A 23,589-nucleotide genomic window follows, 5' to 3' on the forward strand; every position below is an offset into this window, starting at 1 on the left:
CCGTCGGCCCTTCCCAGCTCCCGCTTCCTTGCACACAGCCAGCGCGGAATCCCCAGGAAGGACGAGGTGCAGGGTGAAAGCGTTCCTGAGTCAAAGCCATCTGCGAACGTGGGAGAACTCCTGTCCACGAAGGACAGTCACCAGGCCAGGGGTCTGAGCCGGGCCCCGCGGGCACACAGGGCACACGAGAACGGGCTGTCCTCGGTAGAGACACAGTTAAAGCCTGAAGTTCCTCCCCACGATGAACAGAAAGCTCAGGCACCTCAGGAAGGGCCAGACCTGGCACCACCAGTGAGCCACAGACAGGCCCACTGGTCCCCGGATGAGGCGGGCACTGGCAAGCGATTCAGGAACCGCACACCCTGCCTGAGGACGCCCCCAGGACAGAGGGGAAGAACCAGGGGCAGCCTGAGCACGGTTACAACAGCTATGTCTGCTGCCAAGATAGGGGTTAGCACAATGTCATTCATTTAAGACAAACCCATGACTTTCCTTGAGATTTTTGTTCAGAGAAAACATTTCTGTGCTTATGGGGAAAAAAACAACTATGACCCAATAACCTGCTGATGGCTGGTTTATAGAATTAAAATTTTTTACCAGGTAAAATAAGGAGAAAGAAAAGAGCGGGGTGGACCTAAGGGAGGTCAAGGCAGATGTCGAGTTTCAGGGGCACAGGGCCCTCCCAGCAGGAGCCACTGGCTCGATAGGGCCCCAGGATGCTGCAACCCAGGCAGGATCCTCTCTTCCCAGGCCTAGCTACCCTGGTACAGCCGCATACGGCAGCGTGAATAGACTGTCAGCAGTCCCGACAGGAGGTGCTTCTCTGCCCCAGGCCACTCCGCTGACCCCACGAGGCCTGGGAGACCTACAGGTGGAAACCAAGGCCGCTGCACCCTCTGCGGCCAGTGGTGGGACCAGGACTGAGCTCCTCAGAGATGCCAGAGCTGTCGGCCTGGCCTCCCACTGAAGGCCCAGGACCTGTGCTCACAGCTTTTGAAAGGCCACTGGGACAACCTCAGTTCAAAGCTCTTTTTGTCCAGGTCTGATTTTCTCTCTGATTCTAAAGACACATATTTTCAGATGACCTCAGGCAATAGTATTAAACGCTCACATCACCAGCTACAGATGTCATATGATCACAATGGCCTTAAGTAAAACTGCCATGTGACTTTTCATCCAAAAGGACTTTTTGTACAAATGGAAGAGGAAGACGTCCCTCAAAGGGTATCTGTAGTTTTCTGATTTCCGGAACTAAGGCCAGCATCTATGCCGCCACCATACTCTACATGAAAGACATTTAAAACTCAGACAACTCAAAAAAAAAAGCATATTTTGTAGACTTCTCAATGATGGCCATCCGACTCCTGGGCATATACCTGTACAAAACTCTAATTCAAAAAGATACATGCACCCCTATGTTCACAGCAGCACTATTCACAACAGCCAAGACAGGGAAGCAACCGAAATGTCCATCAGCAGAGGAACGGATAAAGAAGACGTGGTACACAGATACGCATACAACGGAATATTACTCACCCATAAAAAGGATAAAATAATGAACATGGATGCAACCAGAGATTATTATACTGAGTGAAATACCATATGATATCGCTTATGTGTGGAATCTAAGGTATGGCACAGATGAACCTACCTATGAAACAGAAACAGACTCACAGAGATCAGACCTGTGGTGCCGAAGGGGGAGTGGGGGAGAGAGAGGGAAGGATCGGGAGTTTGGGGTCAGTAGATGCAAACTAGCATATACAGGATGGATGAGCAACAAGGTCCTACTGTAGAGCACAGGGAACTATACTCAACATCCCGTGATAAACCATAATGGAAAAGAATATAAAAAATGATGTATATACGTGGATAACTGAGTCGCTCTGCTGTACAGCAGAAATGAACACAACACTGTACATCAACTACACTTCAACTAAAAAAAGCAGCGTATCTTACTTCTGGGGCCGTGCAGCAGACACAAGAGTCCTCGGCAGAAACCTGGGCGGTCCCGAGGGGTGAGGTGGGGCTGGCAGACCCAGCACCCAGCCGAGGGCACTGGGAGGCGTCAGCATCCCACCTCACTGCCCCCTGAAGCCCCTCACCGCCTGGCGCAGCCCACGTCACAGAGACGGGAGCGCTGAACAGCTGCCCCGGGCTTCCCGGGCTGTGCGGAGCTGTGTGCAGCAGAACACGCCCACAGCAAACATCCTGACGTCTGGATCTGCCCCGTAAGCAGCCTCCCCGCTAGGTGTGTATTTTAGTGGGGAAAGGGTGTCATTTGGTGCCTTTCAGAGGTAACAGACACAGAGACAGAGATAGAAAAGGATCAGCCTGCAGAGGCCGCTCTGAGCCCCAAGGCTGAAGGCAAGGCGGCCGCTCCTCCCCGGCCGGTCTGTGCAGATGTCAGCATCTGGAGGCACCGGTCACGCCACAGGGCGGCCGTCACGCCCTTCTCATCTGACCAGGAACAAACCCAGAGCAGCGAACAGCCCGAGGAAGGGTTCCTGCTTCTTCCTGAGGTGTTTCGTCCTGATTCACACGACAACAGAACCCCCCAAATCCTTGAGGTGCACAGGACCCGGCTGTGACCCTCCTTGGTGACGGTGCCCCAGGCTTAAAATTAAGTCCCAGCCTCTCCCGCTGACCCACTCTGACGCCCGTGGTCACTCAGGGCCCGCCTGTGGGAGCCGCTGCACTCCCAGGGGGACGGAACTTACAGGTGGGCCCATCTTCAAGTTCACGGGGGGCACCAAGATGCTATTTTTCATGCCAAAGTTCCTGTTTTTCGAGATTCCTTTAAAATACAGTTTGTGTACTTGATACAGCTGCAGGCTGGCTGTGTAACATCCCTATGCCCTCTACCTATTAAAGTGTCCTGGCTGAAGTGAGCCTGGCTGCTCACCTGCAGACAGGAGGGCAACGGCCCCATCCCAGCTGCTGGCTGGACTCGGGGGCTGTCCGGTGGCACTGGCTGGGGACAGTGGTTCCACGTCTGAGCTCTACCCAAAATACTGGAGCCGAAACATCCCATCCAGGCTGGACTTTTGGGGCCAGTAATGGTTGGAGAGATCAGGAAAGGTATGAGTTCCCGGGAAATCAGGAAACACAGGACACGGTCACCTAAGACCACTATGCACTCAGGGCTCTGCCCCAACTCTTCAAACCAGCAAGTGGTGCAGGAGCCCACATTGGGGACCAGGAAGGGCCCTTGGACCTGGCTCTGGCAACAAGCCCAGTTCAGAGAGATGGCAGAGAGGGTCCTTCCAGCAAGAGATGCTGCCCGCGCCGGCAGCTGCCGCGGTTCCTGCCCCTCCGTGAGCCTGATGCTCTGGCCCCGCGGGTACCCTCGGGGGCTGCGGACCTCACACACGCACGTGGTCTCCTGCTAGTGGAAAGGAAGCCGTCTCGAATGGCCATCCTGGAAACTGCCCCATGTCTCCTAAATCATCGCTCGTTTCTGAGCGCGAAAAGGTTTAATACGGTTAAGGATATGATATCTAGCTGCAAAGATCGGCATCGTAATTGTGCTTGGAAATCCTCAATTTCTAAGGCTATACATCAACTCAGTGCTCTAAGAGTGGGCTGCTCACCCCTCCATTACTGGGGACTGGTGGAACCACCGGCCTTAGGGATCTGCAAGCATCATCTCCCTTCGGCCTGAGCCGCCAGCCTCGTGTATGTGCAGGTCCCAGGAGCATCCCCGACGTACACCCCATGAGAAAGTGACCTTCTAAAGGGAGAATCAGTGACTGCGGAGGCAGGGCTGGTGGCTCTGCCCTGAGAATGGGGGCGGCGGACTCGTGTGCCAGGGGACCCAGGAACACGCCCAGGACGCTGTCAATCACAGAGAACGCTGCACACCCCACCCAAGGGGGTTTATGCTGAAACACCACAGGGAGCCGTGAAAGGCCCTCCCACAGCCCTGCCCCACGGGAGGCATCAAACAGGGAACTGGACCTTCCTCTTCCCACCACTGGGCATCTGACCATTACATGCTGGCGGATAATGGAAGGAAGAGGATTTTCACCTAAATAACAACTTAATGGATCAAAACCAATATTAAATCATAGGCTTGGATCACAAACAAGAACAGGCAGGGAAGACACATGGCCGGGGATGCAATAAGCTCTGTGTGGAGAGTGGGAGGTTTCCCTGGGCCCTGCCCTTGCAGGAGGGCATGACTGACTTGGTGGAACTAACACCTGCAGAACCCAGGCATCAGGACAATGCGTCCCCTCGCTGCTCCTGAGAAAGGAGCTCGTGGGAGAAGGGGAGGAAGACTCCTCTAAGGGGGCTTCGTGCATCTGAAGGTCAGCTCACTGATTTCTTTTTGTCAACCAGGATCTAAAATTTGATCCACATGTTCTTTTTTATTTGTTTCATCATTTTACTTGCCCCTCTCCTTTTTTTCTTTTCTTCCCTTTTTACTTGGTTTTATAATAAACTATTGTCCCCTAAAGGGGAGTATGTCAATCCATCTGTGAATAAGAGAAAGAATACAGAATAAAACGTATGGACATCACATCCCTGAGAGTGGTGTGTGCATGTGCATTTCGTATTTTACTCCCTCAGAATAAATTTTCAACTGATTGATCATTTTCCAAGTTTATCGTCTACTATATGATGCTGCAGAAATCAAGTGCTACCACATAACAATGGAATCAGAATTTCTCAAGCAGTCCCTATGGGACAATGTTCTGTGTATCTGCATCCATTCCGTTATGTTCTCTAGGTGTGGACAGTGATATTCACGTATTATAATGTCTACAGAAGTTTTTTCATAGTTCTTTTCAAATTAAAAGCACAGTCAGACTTTTGAATGGTCTTTCAACAATATTCGTTACTTATATTTGGCTCCAACTATGCAGATGCATTTTTAAAATTACAGTAAGTCCCCTACATACGAATGAGTTCCGTTCCGAGAGTGCATTCGTAAGTCCAGTCTGTTCATAAGTCCAAAAAATTAGCCTAGGTACCCAACTAACAGAGTCGGCTGTATAGTACTGTACTGTGATAGGTTTACAATACTTTTCACACAAATAATACATAAAAACAAACAAACACAAAAAATAAAGAAAACATTTTTAATCTTATAGCACAGTCCCTTGAAAAGTACAGTGGTACAGTACAACGGCTGGCACACAGGGGCTGGCATCGAGTGAACAGGAAGAAGAGTTACTGACTGGAGGAGGGAGAGGAGGTGGGAGATGGTAGAGCTGAAGGATCGACAGCAGTAGGAGAAGGAGGGCAAGCTGCAACTTCACTCACGCCTGATGTTGATGGAATGCACATTTGCATCTTTGAAAGTTCGCAACTTGAAGGTCTGTATGTAGGGGACTTACTGTAATTCTCTATGTGTGTGTGAATGCATGTATATGGGTATATATACACGTGTATGCATGCAGGTGTATATGTATCTGTATATACATGCGTGTGCACGTGTGTCCATAAAAACTGCAGGGTTCCGACTACTGTTTAGTTTCCAAATTACTTGTGTGTCAACAGATGCTTTTGGTGACCCTATCAGACCACTCGGGACCATTTATGGATGTCCCAAACTGGAGCTTGCCAGCCGGTCGCTGTGCTGTGGCACCACTGAATGTACCTGTCAGGAGAAGGCTGCTGGGGACGAAGGACAAAGCATCTGATGACACACAAGTGCACTGCAGATCCGTAGTGACGGGAAAGAAACAAGGTGGAGTTCTTAGCGTTCACTTTACAACGCACACTGTCTGATGGCACAGGGGAGCCAGAACACGTGACTTCCAGCAACGCCAACTCAAATGTACCTCGTGTCATGTAACCTTAGACTGTACGATATGAGTTGCCCAAATGCCATTTAGTGAAAGAATATTCCAGACCTAGAGGCTTAATTTCAATTTCTTTGTCATTCTTAAAGGTCAAGAGAAAAATGTTAAACTATGGGAAGAAGTTTGCAAGCGGTGTAGTTTTTCTCTCCTTCGAGACACAGAAGAAAATAGAGCTGTTGATTCAGAAAAAATTCTAGTTTTAAATATGTGCCTATGATTTGGAAGCACCGTACGTTATCCAAAAAGAATTTCAACGGAAGTCTGAAAAGCTTCTTTACCTGAAAATAAGCCGCCTAAACCAAACAAACCAACCAATCAAAGACCTCAATGAGTTCTGTAAATAGCACCTATTTAAAAATAATCTCTTGCTCTCTCGAATCACTCAGAGACACTGTGTGAGACTCAAGCTTAGGTGACATTGCTTTATGGCAACCCTCGACTCCCGGGGGCCTCCCCGTGCCCTCCTACAGGCTGTCACCATGGCTCCCCGACCCCGTCAGGTAGAGAGCTGCTCTCTGCAGTGATGCCAGAATCTCCCCAGGGCGCCTCCGGCTGCACACCCAGCCCACAGGTGTGCAGCGAGCCCCTGAGCCCCTCACAGCGCCTCCTGCGGACAAGTCACAGGGACCCTTCCCTCCTCCTGTGGCTGAGCTCTTGGGAGTTACTGCTTCAAACTGTGCAAGAGCGAGATTCTGAAAGCACCAGGGGAGAGAGGCCTGGGAGGGAGGAAGGTGAGATTTTAGGAAAAAGAGGCAGGAGCATGGAGGACGACACACAGACCGCCTGCTACGCTGGCTGGCAGGGGACACTGCAGTGACAGTCTGGCATCTGGCAGCAGAGGTCTTCACCTGAAGGCCCACCGAGCACCCCACTGCTCCCCCCCACCTGGAGCTGCTGCCCCCCACCGGAGCTGCTCCCCCCCCACCTGGAGCTGCTCCCCCGCAACCGGAGCTGCTCCCCCCCACCCGGAGCTGCTGCCCCCCACCGGAGCTGCTCCCCCCCACCTGGAGCTGCTCCCCCCCCCGGAGCTGCTCCCCCCCTACCCGGAGCTGCTCCCCCCCACCCGGAGCTGCTCCCTACCTAATCCCAGGTGCGGGTGGTGCTCCACCAGCGTCCAGCTGTTGTCGTCCACACAGTGACTTCTGTAAACCAGCAACTGGCACAGGTCCCTGGCTGTCGTGTCCGCCAGTATCTCCACCACTTTGCTCGTCCCGTCTTCGCTAAAGACTTTAACATCCTGCAACACAAGGCAGTGACACTTACAGATGAACAACCTTGGGTTTTCAGAAATAAACACTGAAACAAAATAAACAGGAAATGTGTAGACAGCAGCGCTCCAACACATGTATAATTGTTCTTCCAGGCGGCAGGTGACCAGAGGCTGCGGGTCTGCAGGCCACGCCCATCGACACTCCCCTTCCCTTCTCCGCCACCCCCCCCCGCACCCGTGGATGCGCAGGGCACCGTGGGATCACAACACAGGCTCTTACAACACCCAAGACACCTCGGGGACACATGGCCAAACCAGAGTGTGTGAGCTACTTCTCTACCACCTGTCTTGGGAAGCAACAGAATTCCTTTAAAATACTGCTGGCGGTCTTGGAACTGGACATTTTACACTTGAACCAATTGTGAGAACAAACAAAGCAACAGAAGGCCCGCAGAAATCCTAACTTTCCGCGACTCCAGCCGTTCTCCGTTTCTAGGGTCCTCAGTGCAGCAGACAGCACCCAGTGCCTCCTCCTGTCACCGCCACTCACCTCGTGCTCATTGAGGTGTAGGGAGAAGATGAGAAGAAGTAATGTGAATATGCTGAAATTGAAAATACTAAAATGATGGGCATAGTAAGAGCAGTCACAAAACCCTCTGGCCCCACCCCCTACAAAATTACAAGCCACCTTAGTTTTCCCAGTGTTGTTCAAAGCCATGACCTACCAACAGCTCCCAGGCAAGGGGCTGGCCAAGCAGAAACCCAGAGGACCAAAAACCTACCCTGCGCCAGCTGCAGAGCTGACGGGGTGCCGCCTTTAGGGGAACCGTGAGATGCTTCAAGAAATCTTACCTCAACGGCATGGAAAAAGCAGTCCGAGGAACGAGACGGCATTTTAAATCGAGACTGTCCCTGCAGGGGAGTGTGTCCCGGCCTTCTCCCACTGTCCCTGGCAGGCAGGGACCCCTCTCCGGGCACCAATGGTGGGGACGGAGCCCCAGCGGGCAGGCTGTCTCTGGGCAGCAGGGAAGCGGCTATGAGGCCGCCTCGGGCTCGGTCCTCTAGCTCGTGAATCAAGCCACGAGGGGCAGACCAATCAGGTCCCTGGCCGGGCCTGATGCAATCGCCCCCCACTCCCACTCCGGTGCCCCCGCCCGAGGCGGAGGTGATGACAACCCAACGACAACACAAGGCTCAGACCAACACTCCAGAAAAACCCCTGCTCATTCTTTCCCATGGCAGTGAACTAACAGGCAGGACACTCGGCCTGAGCACGTGTGTGCTCTGAACGCAGGCCTGTCTGCCAAATCGCTCAGCAACCTTGATCCCTGCAACCCATGCTGTCACTTGCGAGTCTGGAGCTGGAGCTCTCTGTGTCCTGAGTGTCAGCTGGTCTTAAAGAACTGGCCGCAGCTCTCTGTCTGTCTGTCTCTCTCTCCGTCCTTTTTCCCGTGTTTCTGATCAAGTGCAGACTTTGAACGTTTATTTCCACAGCACGGAGTCTGGCAGGGCAGTGAGTTGCCGGGATGACGTCCCACGGGGATGGCACGTTCCCACAAGGACCGTCCCAGCCGCCGTAGGGCTCACTCAGCCGGAGGGGAGGCAGGACCAGCCTGGGGGACAGAGCCCTTCAGCAGGGCAGGGTCCCTGCCCCCGCTGTTCCTGCCACCTCCCTGCCAGCCCCCCAACCCGGGCTGGGTCAGGACTGAGGGGTCTGCTTACAGCTCACATTTATCTTTAAAGAAATCCACCCCCTGTCTTTTCTGGAATTGATGTTTCACTCAATGACAGCTCTACTTCTCCAAAACCAATTAAATATGCAAACACAGCTGTCATGACTAAGTGTATAAAAATAAAATTTAATTTCAACAGAGAAGATGTCTCTGGTCTATAGGTAAACACTTTGTGAGAACAAATGCATTAACATAAAAGAAAAACAAATTTAAAAAAAGCAATGACTTCATACAATTCCTTATATACATGCTAATTATATATAATTACATACATACATAACGTATGCTACAGCAGTGCGTGCATACAACCACCCAATCAACTACCCCAATTCTCCTTCTTTCCTAAGTTTCTAAGTGAGCTTATCTGTGACTACAGTGAACACTATTTTCCCTAGGAAACTTAAAGTAGGTTGAAGTGTGTTTCCCATCTCTCTCTCCAAGTCTTTTCCTGCCCAAATCATCCACAGCACCAGCTTTTAAACCTTCTTTTCAGCCCTGCTGCACTTTTCTTTAAACTCTCTCCCTCACTTCTCTGTGGCTCCGAGGCCATGCCCCCGAAGGTCTATATATAGTCCGAGTATTAAAATCTAAGATGTGCTTTGTCATATGGCCACGTCCCCGGCTTTCAGATCCCCAGAGCCGGCTGGGGGAGGGCCAGGAGGGGAAGCTGGGTCCGGGCTGCAGGCCTGCGACAGGGACAGACACAGAGGGACACAGGCTCCAGGACAGGACCTCGAATCCTGCACTGTCCATGCTGCTCCTGGTCGTGCTGTCCAGCTACCTCCCCCAACTCACCAGGGCCAGCTGACCACAGGCGAAACAGGCCCCAAGACAGACAGACAGACAAGCAAGCCACCACACACCCCTGCAATCTCACACTGGGAGCACGTCTGGAGCTCCAGGTGACAGTATCTGTAACGAATACACACGCACAAAGGAAGCTGTCCCCACTGCGCCTCTAGAGCCGGCAGCTCTGGAAGCAGCATTCTGCATTGTGCCCACTGGCCCTGCAGCCAGCTCCTGGGCGGTGCTGGGGCTCATTCTGGAAGCAAACGAGGGTTTCCATCTCAACCTTCAGCGCGACGGGCCTGGGCCGAAGGACGCCAGGGAGCAGGCTGAGGCCCGCAGGTCAGACGCTCGCCCATCCTGTGAGGGCGGGATGCGGAAGCGCCTCCCCTGCGAGCCGGCCGAGGCCTCCGCCCCACCGCTTCACAGTTCAGCCAGGAGATCAATACCAAGGGCACATATGCATCTGGGGTAAAACTTCCAGGAAACACACGGGTGGATCTGGGTCCTGCCAGGATCGGGGAGAACTCCGAGCGATCCGCAGTGCCAGCCCGGCCCAGCCCCTCCCTGGCTGTGACCCCAGTGATGGAAGGTGAACCATCACTCATGGCCCCCTTGGCCCAGGCGGGGCTTCAGGGGAGATGTTCTAGGATCAGACCCGCTGCAGTCCGGCCTCGTCACCGACTAGCCGTGGGAACGTGGCTTACTGGCCCAGCCTGTCTGTGCCTCACCCTTCTCATCTGTAAAATGGGGAATCTGTCAGCAGCATCTGCCTTACAGGGTCAGCCTGCCTTGGGCCAACGGGAGCCTCTCCTGAAAAGCTCCCAGCCACCTGTGCCTGCCTCCGGGGTGCCCTCGGACGGACCAAGGACCTGGGGACAAGGCAGGTTCCCACCGAAGGCCTGAGACCCAGCAGCGGCGGGTGGGGATGGCGGGATCCTGACAGCCACGACCGACTCAGGTGTGCGGTTCTGAGAAAGCAAACCCATGACGGGTAAGATGCACCGGGAGCAACTCAATTGGAAAAACCAACCACTGAAACTTCAACTTCTGTTTCTGCACCACAAAGGAAATTAAGTAGCTAATTGCTTTTAAAAATAAAACAATAATTTATTAAGAGTAACCTATACGGGAAAAGAATCTGAAAAAGAATAGATGCGGTGAGTCCCCTACATACGAGAGTTCCGTTCCAAGAGCACGTTCATAAGTCCAATTTGTTCGTAAGTCCAACAGATTAGCCTAGGTACCCAACTAACACAGTCAGCTGTATAGTACTGTACTGTGGGTTTACAATACTTTTCACACAAATAATACATTAAAAAACACACAAAAAATAAAGAAAACACTTTTAATCTTACAGTACAGTACCTTGAAAAGTACAGCGGTACTGTACAACAGCTGGCACACAGGGGCTGGCATCGAGGGAACAGGCAAGAAGAGTTACCGACTGTAATCGTTAGAGAAATGCAAATCAAAACTACAATGAGGTATCATCTCACACCAGTCAGAATGGCCATCATCAAAAAATCTACAAACAATAAATGCTGGAGAGGGTGTGGAGAAAAGGGAACACTCTTGCACTGCTGGTGGGAATGTAAATTGGTACAGCCACTATGGAGAACAGTATGGAGGTTCCTTAAAAAACTACAAATAGAATTACCATATGACCCAGCAATCCCACTACTGGGCATATACCCTGAGAAAAACATAATTCAAAAAGAGTCATGTACCAAAATGTTCATTGCAGCTCTATTCACAATAGCCCAGAGATGGAAACAACCTAAGTGTCCATCATCGGATGAATGGATAAAGAAGATGTGGCACATATATACAATGGAATATTACTCAGCCATAAAAGGAAACAAAATTGAGTTATTTGTAATGAGGTGGATAGACCTAGAGTCTGTCATACAGAGTGAAGTAAGTCAGAAAGAGAAAAACAAATACCGTATGCTAACACATATATATGGAATTTAAGGGAAAAAAATGTCATGAAGAACCTAGGGGTAAGACAGGAATAAAGACACAGACCTACTAGAGAATGGACTTGAGGATATGGGGAGGGGGAAGGGTGAGCTGTGACAGGGCGAGAGAGAGGCATGGACATATACACACTAACAAACGTAAGGTAGATAGCTAGTGGGAAGCAGCCGCATAGCACAGGGAGATCAGCTCGGTGCTTTGTGACCGCCTGGAGGGGTGGGATAGGGAGGGTGGGAGGGAGGGAGACGCAAGAGGGAAGAGATATGGGGACATATGTATATGTATAACTGATTCACTTTGTTATAAAGCAGAAACTAACACACCATTATAAAGCAATTATACCCCAATAAAGATGTTTAAAAAAAAAAGAAAAGAGTTACTGACTGGAGGAGGGAAAAGAGGTGGGAGATGGTAGAGCTGAAGGGTCGTCAGCAACAGGGGACGGAGGGCGAGCTGCAACTTCTCTCATGCCTGAGGTTCTGGTTCCTTGCTGGATTCAATTCCTCTTCAAAGAACGATCCAGTGGTATCTGGGTAGTAGCTCTGTTTTTCTCGTCATAGATGACACGGTAGCAATGGATTACATGCTGAACGGCTGCAACCTTTGCGTACTGTTCCACGTTTGGGTCCTGTGCCTCAAAAACTAACAGTGCCTCCTCAGATAAAGAAAATCCCCTGCCACTTCCTGCATCGTGAATCTCTTCGGTTCTGCAGTTACTTCTTCTTCCTCTTGTACCTCTTCGTCCTTTCTCTGGGCCTCCAATTCCATCAGGTCTTCATTAGTAACCTCCTCGTGTTGCACGGCAAGGAGTTCAATGAAGTCGTCCTCTTGCAGATCTAGCTTGAAATAAAGACACTGTACTACTGTACTCTGTTATACAGTACTACTGTACAGTAAGTACACGAAAGCACAACCCCCTGTGGAGGATGCATGCACGTGACAATGTATACCAGACACGTGAACTAACTTACATGACTGGATATGCAAATGCACATTCGCGTCTTTGAAAGCTCACAACCTGAAGGTTTGTATGTAGGGGACTTATGGTATATGTATGTGTATAACTGAATCACTTTGTTAGTACACCTGAAACTAACACAACATTGTAAATCAACTATACTCTAATATAAAATAAAAATTAAAAAAGAAACAGAGAAAAGAGCAAATCAATTTCAAGGCAACAGCCACTTCAATACTTATAAAATATGAGAACGTATGCCATCTGCATGGCGTAATTATGATTCTGAAATTTGTAATAAATTCCTTGACCATACTGCTTTTGCGGTATAAATGATAAAAAGAAAGAAACTTTGAATTAAAAAAGGAAGTAATATTAAAGAGGGCATAATTATGCCACCAGCCTGAGATCCTTTCGTTTCAGGGTTAGCAGGGGGAGGCAGGCTACCTAGCCCTCTGACTGGCTTGGCACCAGGGCCCGTCTTAAAAGCCCCGAAGTGGTAATAGAAGGTTCTGTCCTTCCTGGAGCTCTGTTGATGCCTTTTATGCATTCATCGTATGGAGAGGGAAGTAAGAGCCTAAATCTTGGCAAACGTGCAGGAAGGAGTTTAGGAACAGTTAGGGTTGAAGGTACGTCGTATCCACAGTCGTGGTCTCCAGCAGGCAGAGAGAGGTTGGGGCCTCCTCCCTGCTGTCACCCGCACTCCTGCTTCGGGCCCCGGACACTCCCTGCTGGGCACGTGCAGGCTCAGGATCTTGTCTGAATTCCACAGACTCTTGACTTTGACTGAGATCAACCCGTGAAAACAGCAAATGGAGGATTCTCAGCCCTTTGCCCCAGACCTGTCCCAGGTGCAGGACGTCCCGGGGGGGACAACAGCCTCCAGGTGCCTGGGCTGAGCAGAGCAGAGGGCCCCCAACCCTGCAGAGAAACCCAGAGAGTCTGCAGGGTCTGAGCTGGGGCGTTCGAGCGGCTTTGTCTCAGTTCTTCATCTTCCAACTTACTTCTTAGTTCAAAAGCTCCCTGGGTCCTGTTTCAATGCATTTTTCTAAGTGAGGATGTAAGCTGGGCTTTTCAGTAACTCCCGAAGCCTCCTGTAAATGCTAGGGGTAAACACTTAGGAAGAAGCCAGGCTGTATCCAAGGGCCACGAGGGGGCATCCACGGTGGAAGGGTCAATATTGAAAGGGAGGCACATGAAAAGATGTTCCACATGGCTAATTATTAGAGAAACACAAATCAAAACTACCATGAGGTACCACCTTATACCAGTCAGAATGGCCATCATCAAAAAGTCTACAAATCATAAATGCTAGAAAGGATGTGGAGAAAAGGAAACCCTCCTACACTGTTGGTGGGAATGTAAATTGGTACAGCCATTATGGAGAACAGTACAAAGGTTCCTTAAGAAACTAAAAACAGAACTACCATATGAACCTGCAATCCCATTCCCAGGCATATATCTGGAGAAAAATGTGGTCCGAAAGGATACATGCACCCCAATGTTCATAGCAGCACTATTTACAACAGTCAAGTCATGGAAGCAACCTAGATGTCCAACGACAGATGAATGGATGAAGAAGATGTGGTACATATATACCATGGAACATTACTCAGCTATAAAAAAGAATGAAATAATGCCATTTGCAGCAACATGGATGGACCTAGAGATTGTCATACTAAGTGAAGTAAGCCAGACAGAGAAATACAAACACCATGTGATATCACTTATATATATGTGGAATCTAAAATATGACACAAGTGAACTTATCTACGAATCAGAAACAGACTCACAGACACAGAGAACTTATGGCTATCAAAGGGGAAAGGGAGGGGTGGATTAATTAGGAGTTTGGGATTAGCAGATACAAAGTACTATATATAAAGTAAACAACAAGGTCCTATTATATAGCACAGGGAACTATATTCAATATGTTGTAATAAACCATAATGGAAAAGGATCTGAAAAAGGATACACACACACACACACACACACACACACACACACACACACATGTAGAAGTGAATCAGTTCGGTGTATACCTGACACAACACAACACTGTGAATTAACTATACTTCAATAAAGAAAAAATATCAAAAGGGACTTGAGGACACAGTGGGAAAGGGGAAGCTGGGACGAAGTGAGAGAGTGGCATGGACATATATACACTACTAAATGTAAAATCGATAGCTAGTGGGAAGCAGCCGCATAGCACAGGGAGATCAGCTCGGTGCTTTGTGACCACCTAGAAGGGTGGGCTAGGGAGGGTGGGAGGGAGACCCAAGAGGCAGGAGACATGGGGATATATGTATACGTATAACTGATTCACTTTGTTAGAAAACAGAAACTAACACACCATTGTAAAGCAATTATACTCCAATAAATATGTAAATATATATACATATCGAGAGGGAGGCAAGGCTGTGGAAGACAGGACGTGGGAAGGGCTGAGGGGCTCCTGGTCCTGCTGGGGTCATGGGGAGGGAAAGCAGGAAAGCCAGCTGAGCCCAGGCACGTGGCGGGTACACCTCTGAGAGCCCAGTGGCCACACCAGGGCCCCAAGTTCACGCCCTCCAAGGCTGATGGAACCGTCTCCTGACCAGGCGCGGGGTGGAAGCCTCGGGACAGCAGAACAGCTCGCCCAGATGGAGGCGATGGGCCCACGGGGGCCCAGGTGTGAACCAGGGCATCTGCTGTTCGCCTTTCTGTCAGCAAGACGCTTCCCAGGAGCTACACGAGGCTGTTGGTTCTGGGGGCCCTGAAGCCCCCAGATGGGGCAGGCCGAGCGAGTATGCGTGAAATTAGATGCACTTCAGGCGAGGGCAGAACCAGGGCCGGGATGGGTTCATGGTAGTGAAAAGAAGGTAATTCTACCAATTTTTTTTCAGTTCTGGTCTAAATCAATGATGTTCTTTTGAGCCACAGGGAATGATAATTGAAGCGGCTACACGTAAGTACGTGGTTCTATTCACCTTGGCTAAGAATATCACTATCTTCCTGTTTCATTACAGGGACCCGAAGTGACTTAAAAGAAATAAGCATCTGAGTTATAATCGATTTATTTCATGTTTCAGAAAGAATTACTGATAAAAATATTTTAAGTCCTTGCAATCCTTTCCAAAGGAGTTAAGGCTCTAGAAAGGACTCACAAAGTAGTTCTTTAAAGTCAACCGCAGATCCGGAGCCCCTCTGCGGACACCCTCACCGCCTGGCACTCACGGGCAAGATCCAGGGCACACAGCCCTAATCAAACCCGAGCTGCTCAAGGGTACACAGATATATTCGTTTTTTCTTACAGGTTTTCACTGTAACACATTTGGAAAATGCCTAAGGGACCGAGGAAAGCACTTGACAATCACTGACGACTCCCAGATTTGCTGTTACAGTCCTGGAGTGTGCCCTTCCAGCATTTTCTTGCACAGGTGTTTATAAATAGATGCACTGACATGACTGGGCTCAGACGGCAGACGCGGTTTTGCAATCGGGCCGTGCAGCTTCACGTTACACCATAAACATCCACCGGGTCTTTATGTCTCTTTGGTGCTTTAGTGCCTGCGAGGGATTTCTTCACATGTCATGTTGTATCAACATGAACGTCATGCTGCCCGTCCGGCGGCTTCTAGACTTTCATTCTCCTCAAGTGCTCCCTGGCACACCTTTGTACATGAGCCTTGGTGGCTCGTGTGTGGGTTGAATTATTTTCTCAGGATAAATGGCCGGATGTCAACTTTCTTAAAGTGCCACCTCTAATAAGGGAAACGTTTCCAAGAATGGGGATGCCGGGTGTTTGGCAGAATGCGTGCTATTCCTTAAAACAGGATTTAAGGGGCACGGTGGACCTGCGGGCATCCTCTGAGTATCCCCAAACCTCCAGCCTCCCACTTAGCAAGAACTCACCAAGCACACTCTCTGTGCTGGCCCCAATCTCCTGGATGTCCACGGGTCCCCCCGACCACTGTCCAAGTGCATCAATTACGGAGCCTGTGAACCTGCCAGCCCTGGGGTCAAGCTCCTGCTCGCCACTCGCTGCACGAGTTACCCGCTCTGACCTTGGACAACCCTCAATCCCCAGCCTATGTGACAGGGAGGGACTGTCACATAGGCTGACGGTGAGTGTCACTCAGAGAAACGCATGCAAGTCCCGTCCCACGGCAAACACTCCACAGATGATCATTCCAGACACACTCGTCTCCTCCTTCTGCGGGCATCACGTGCCTAAAAGAACCCCCTCCCCATGCACTGCAGGACCACGACCCCTGCGGCGTCACCCAGGAAGAGGGAGCATTTGGCAGGAAGCTTCTGCTCCAAGACTTCTACGGGGCTTTTAGCTGTTTCTGGTCTTAGCATGGAGTTGAAAAGCCAGGTATTAGGAGTCGGCTTTGTGTTTCAAGCAGCTGAAGCCCCCAACGAGAGGCAGTGCCGGTCCTCAGGAAAAGAGGCCCCATCACGGCCTGCCCATCCTGGTGGGGTGGGGGCCGTGGAGAGCTGTCCGCCCACAGCAGGGGTTGACCAGATGATCCCTAAGAGGCCTGATAACTTGGGTCCGTCTACGGCTCTGCCGGTGGCAGGTGGCAGCTTCTGGTGGGCAGGTACCCCTGCAACGTGAATTCAGGCTGAAGCCTGCAGGGCAGCCCGGGCTGGGTCTTTCCATCCAGATAGAGCCCTCAGTGGGAGCAAACTCCCAAAGCCAAGCCCTTCCTGGGTTAGGCTTTGTCTTTTGGGCAATGTCTTCCAGGGGAACTCATGGAACTAGGGCTGCAAACGTGCAGTGTAAATGCAATTCCTGTTTGAATATGGAATTTCTTTAATGAGATTAAGGAATTGGGGGTCTCAACGGTATTAATGGTCCTGTTAAAAAAAAAAGTCAATCTTTTACAGAAACATGCTAAAAAATTTATAGGTAAATGACATGATGGCTGGAATCTGCGTCAACAGAGTATATGGGGGGCGTGGCTTCACAGCTGTGGGGTCTGGCTGGGGGGGCACGTGGTGTTCACCCCCCTATTCGACTTTTGCGCAGGCTCTAAATTCTTCATCAACAAAACCTAAACATGCCTTCAGACCCTTTAGCCTTGTGATGCCAGAGGAAATAAAGCCTATTTGAAACCTTTTCCTACCTAATCGGTTTGAAGAATTGAGCCCAGTACCCCTGGGTAGAGAAAACAGCACCCCTTCACTCGCTCGGTGGTTCCTGATGGGGGTTAGGGGAGGGGTGGATTCTGCCCCCCGAGGGGTGTGTGTGTGTGTGTGTGTGTGTGTGTGTGTGTGTGTGTGTGTGTGTGTGTGTGTGTGTGTGTGTCAGGGCACAAGACGGCTTCACATCAAAGGACTCCCCAGGCCCACACGTCAAACATGCTGAGTGCACAGCAAGGGGAATCTCGTGCTAGGAAGCGAGGTAGTACTTTGACGAGGATGTGTCACAAGGAAATAGGAACCAGCCCCACTGGGACACCGTGAGCGTCAAAGCGATGGCTGTAATAAGATAATAATGTGTCCTTACTGACAAATAAAGAAACACACAGGTAAATAGCTGGGAGAGAAGGGCTGCTCTTCCTCAGTGCCCAAGGCCAACTCACAAATGCAGAACGAGAGTCGGAATCGCCAGGCAGGATCACCCATAGGTGACAGAAGCAGCCAGTGGAGTCGGAGGGAGGAAGCGTATCAACCTGGTTTCAAGTCACCTTCCTTTACAGTACTTTTTAATTACCAAGGGAATAATGGCAACTTCACAATGGAGAAACTTAGCAGACGTGGGTAATAAACATCAACATCGGTGATAATGGAGAAACCAACATCACAGCATCCTGAACTCCTGCCCCGAGAAGGACGCAGCTGTCTGTGGCCTCTCTGCCACGTACAGCCTGATGGGGCCCCAAGGCAACTCCCCACCAACAAAGAGGGGGTTCCGGTAACCGCTTACGTGACAAAGGACGCGGAGCAGCCAGGAAGTGCCCCCGTGTGAAAGGGAATTAGAGACGTTAAAACCAGTGCAGAGGGTGGTCCTGTGTTGGCTCACGAGCCAGAAAAAAAGAAGCCATAAAACACATCAGCAGGACAACTAATGAACTGTGAATAAGGTCTGGATCCCTGCAGGTCCTGATTTCGGAAACGGCTGTGTGCTACGCTCCCTGTAATGCACTAGTTATACACATGTGCATACAGATGTGTGTGCACATACACGCATATGGGACCAGGGAAAACGATTTAAAGTGGGGCAGCACGTTAGCCACTAGGGAATCCGAACAAAGGATCTATGACAGGTCTTTGTATTATTACTGCAACTGCTCTTATAGGTCCGAAGTTATTTCAACGTAAAAGTTTAAAGGACACATTGTGCAAAAATAATGGCACATGGGTCCCCTCTGTCACTCGGCATCTCACCGGTGTCCTATCACCCACAGAGGCGAGGTCACAAAGATGACATGAGGGGACTCTTGCTTGGTTGCTCTCTTCATCAGGAGGCCCCTCCTCCTTCTCCATTAAGCCTCTGTCTTCACTGTGCAGGACTCCTAAGATCCCAAATCCGCAGGCACCAGGCAGTTCAATCACGGTCGGGGTCAGTAAAATGTCCGAAACGCAAAGACGGCGTTTGGGGAGGTCAGGCCCACACAGGTGTGCAGCTGCCCCTGCCCGGGGAGGGCCCACGTGCGCGCCTGCACGCTGCGAGGTGGCTGCATGACGGGACCACCAGACAGGGCTGTGACACGGCACCCGCCTGCCACTGCCTGTCCCTCTGTCGTGTAACGGCAGGACAGGCCACCCGTCAAAGCCCTTCCCCCAGACCGTCTGAACCCCATCGAGTATCATGGGTCTGCCCTCAGGCCAATGTACTATCTTTATCTCAAACTGCCTGATGTATTTACTGGCATCCAGTTTCAGCGAATGTCTGGCTTGAGAGACGGGGGCAGGGAAGGTCTTACGGTTCTTTGGGGGCAGAGGGGCCTCCAGCCAGTGCCCACCCAGCCAACACAGGTGTCCCACCTGCTAAAGCCCCACCATTGTGCTGACGCTGTCGGGAGGGGCGGGGGGGGGGCACAGTGCTGGATGCCAAGAACACAGGAAACCTGGGAAGACTGGCAGATTTACTGGAAGTTTAGAAGACAGTGAAATTCCAGGAGCTGAGAGAGTCCTGAGTGGCTAGATTACAAAAGGACAAGAACCTCCAGAGCTTCCTTTGGTTCCGGACAACGCAGAGAGTGAGCGCCATCGTACAAATCTCAGACGGGGCTGCCACATCGGGTTACCTTTTATTCAATTACAAGAGTCAAGAACAGGTATCTGTAGATAAAGTCTTTCACTCTCAAAATCCCGATTTTCCAAGATACATCTGCTAGGAATGCAGTTTATACTAATAACCTTTGTACTACCCATAACACCTTCTTTTTGGGAAAGTAAGCTTATCTACCATTATGGTGAGACATTCAATATAATTACAAAAATACTGATCACGATCAAGAGTTAGTGACAGGAATTACTGAGAATTCTCTTAAAAAGCAGAACATGTTCACTGGTATCAGTGAGCATCTCATTTGGTACATTTTCAGAACTAAAATCTAGCAACGGAAGCAAAACCCCTTGCTGAGGGCGACAGCTGGACCCCGAGCCTGCAGCGCCGTCTGTCTGTCGGATAAGCAGGGCTTCTCAGTTCTGCTCACATTAGACCACGGATCCGGAGGGGAGAAATGTAGGCCAAACACCACAGTCAGGCACAACTCCTCAAAAACTAGGAAAGCACAAGGTTCTACTAAGTGCGAGCTCAGAAAGTCCAACACCAAAAAGAGTAAGTACCTGAACGTGACAGCGCGCACCTTACCCCGCCTTCCGGCCGCTGGAGTCTCCAACTCAGAGGTTTCCAGGGCGACTTGTGAGCAAACGCCCTCTGCAAACCTCCCTGCGCGTCTGACCCTCTGCTCCCAGACGGGCTCAGTAAATACCTTACAGAGTTTCTAGAAGCTGCAGATACAGCCAATGAAAATGAATCTGCTTCATCACTGGGGGAGTGACTTTGCTGGCACTCGGGGGCCAGGGGAATGAGACACAATGACACCCATCCCGGGTTGCTCTGTTCCTCAAACGGGGGGTCAGCCAGGCTCCAGTGCCTCTACACTGTACTATATGGGGTACACGGCCCTTTGACGACAGTTGTAAAAAGGAACTTCATACACACACATACACAGCCATAAACACACAAATCCTTTAACCAGCAATTACAATGCTGAGAATCTATCTATCTTTCTATCTATCTATCTATCTATCTGGTCTGTCTCTATCTACCTATCACCTATCTATTATCTATTTATCTAGTCTATCTACCTATCACCTATCTATCTATCATCTATTATCAATCTATCTATCTAGTCTATCTACCTATCACCTATCTATCTATCGTCTATCTATTATCTATCTATCTAGTCTGTCTCTATCTGCCTATCACCTATCTATCTATCTATCTATCACCTATGTATCTCTGCACCCAGCTCTCACCATTAAGTGACCAGAGACCTACGTACAAGAATGTCCATTTCAGCTTTGTTTACAATAAGAAAGAACTGCACACAATAACAGTGCGTGTCAAAAGACGGTTTGGCTAAACCAACTATGGTCCCCATGCGATGCAACACCATGAAGCTTTTGGGGAAAATGCGGTAACGCAGGTAAATTCTGGACAAGATAAGACGACGTCCGTCCACACCGCTCACGTCTGTAGAATGAGACAAGAGTTGGGAACTGAGAGAAAGGGAACCTTACTTTTTATCATAAACTTTCTTGTACTATTTAAGTTTCACTTTTTGCTTTTACTACGAGCATGTATTACTTTTTTCTTTCATTTATTCCTTTTATAATTTAAAACTATTTACTTTTTGTTTGTTTGGTCCCTGGTTGGCCACAGATGATGTGGTAAGAAGTCACGTTACTGCAATCCCTACTCTTATTTCCGCTTTCAGTGCCTACACTTTGCCAACTGTCGGGTCTTCCTGGCCGGACCAGCTTCTCTGGAAGGATGGGGATGAGGGGGAGGGACCGCTCCGGCGTGAACGCCTGTAGGGGAGGGAAGCCAGCCTCCAGTCTCTCGCTTCGGTGCAGGCCTTATCCCCCACGGAGGCGGAGGGCTCTGGGATAAACCAGAATAAAGATCCAAAGTCCAATCCTGGGTCTCAAGCACAGGGAGCTGCCACCGGCAGCTGAATTTTTATTAACAGTTTACGCCACCTAGAATTTATTTCAGTCTACGTGTACACAAACGGGGTGGCTTAACCAACGGAAGTGCAATGTCCCGCGGTTCTGGATGTGTTCAGTTCTGGACACCGGACATCAGAGACGAGGTGTCTGTGATCCCAGGGCTAGTCCCTTTCGAGAGCTGTGAGGGGGACTCCATCCTACGCCTCTCTCCCAGCTCCTGGGGGTCTGCTGGCTGTCCCTGGTGTATAAGCATCACCCTGATCGCTGCCTGCACCTCCAGGGTTTTCTCCCTGTGTGGGTCCCAATGTCCCCTCTTTATAAGGACACGAGTCCTACCAGGTTGGCCCACCTACTCCAGCATGACTGCATCTAAACTTAACAAATGACACCTGCAACTACTCCATTTCCAAACAGAGTCACAGTCTGAGGTCCTGGGGGCTTTGGGACTTCAACATCTGAATTGTAGAAGGGGGTACAATTCAACCCATAACAACATGCAATGAAGCGTAAGACCCTAAGTCAGCTCTTCCTCCAACTAGCTGGTACCTTGCAGCACAATGAATTAAATCATGATGTCCTGTTTATGATGCTCTGATGCTCGTAGGTGCTGGGGTCTCTCTCTGGGTACCTGATCCAGAGCACACAAGTCTCTGCTCTTACATCAGCACCACGTGGCTTTCATGACAGCAGCTTTATAAGGTCAAAACCACCCTTTTGCAGGAGGAAGCCAGTCACACCCAGAGACCAAATCCAGAGGGCCTCTTCGAGGTTCACATAAAACTCAACCTCTCAGCAGCCTGGGACCCACGGACGGCCCCTGGCTGCCCAAGACCCCAGGCCCTCTGAGGCTGTCCTAGCTCTGACTGCTTCACCTCAGGCTTCCGCGTGAGTCACCCCTTAGAGGGCCCCTGCCTACTCTGGACTCCGAGGTAGGAGTTTGGATTTCCAATTTTGTGAATCTTACGTGCACTCCTAGTTGCAAATCGGGGTTCTGGCTGATTTGGTGGCTAAGACAATATAAAACTAAATTAAAACCAACGCTCCACCTATGAAAGTAGACTAGTATCTAGGACAGAGAAAACAAGAGCACACAGCTGGCTAGTTCTATAGACCTCTTTTAGGTACCTGAGACCTGGCCCTCTGGGCAGCGGGTCCCCAGGATGCCACCAGGGCCTCGGTCACTGCAGGCGCGTAGCTGTTCTGGTCTCTGACAGAAACAGTCCACCTACAGTAACAACTTCAGTGTCTACAGAAGCCGTTTGCATTATTAGGGGAACACAGTTCAAGGATGGAAATCGGGAGATCACATCAATACCCTACCATGAGCTGATTCAGGATCCCATCTGGGCCCACAGGCCGCCCTCAGCTGCTGGCTCTCCTTGGTCTCCGGCAGCTAGACAGGTCCTCAGATTTGGCTGTCCCTGTGGTTCTGTACTCTGGGGTCTTCTATGACCTCCACGCCTTTGAGGAGTCCTGACATTTGGCGGAAGGTCCTCGGTCCTGCTGGCGCCACAGAAGTGGGTCGTGTCCTTCTCGGGATGCCCCATTCTGGTGACGTCATCTGGGGACCCTTGACTGGTAAGGTGACCCCTGCCGGTCTCTCCACAAGCCTGAGTTACTCCCTTGCCTTTGCTCTTCGAGCGGCTCCTGGGTCCTGGTGACAGGCCCCCTCCACACTTCAAGTATCTCCTAGGCGGCCCTGCCTCCTCTGAGTAGAGAATGGAATTCAGGCACTGAGACTCGAGGACAGGACTGAACATATTTTTAAACGAGGGAAGCAGAGCTTCAAGTTATCATAGGGACATGGAAGCTACAGGAGGGCAAGAAATCACCAAGCGCAGCTGATCTGCTCGAATCCATCCAGCACCCACAACCCAACCATCTCAGCTTCTGCTGTGTCCACATCCTACCTGGCTGTCCCCACGC

General features: G+C 50.4%; 1 protein-coding gene across 7 annotated transcripts in view; it reads right to left on the reverse strand.

The window, feature by feature from the left end:
- The window catches only part of GRB10 (growth factor receptor bound protein 10), a 196,824-nt gene that overhangs the window by 37,513 nt on the left and 135,722 nt on the right, over nucleotides 1-23,589 (reverse strand). For all 7 annotated transcript variants that reach the window (XM_079931693.1, XM_079931691.1, XM_079931690.1 and 4 more), the window contains one exon: nucleotides 6,894-7,050. In XM_079931693.1, coding sequence (XP_079787819.1) covers nucleotides 6,894-7,050 — 157 coding nt within the window. The remainder of the gene's footprint in view (nucleotides 1-6,893; nucleotides 7,051-23,589) is intronic.

Source organism: Stenella coeruleoalba (genome assembly GCF_951394435.1).
Source record: "Stenella coeruleoalba genome assembly, chromosome: 9".
Taxonomy (NCBI): domain Eukaryota; kingdom Metazoa; phylum Chordata; class Mammalia; order Artiodactyla; family Delphinidae; genus Stenella; species Stenella coeruleoalba.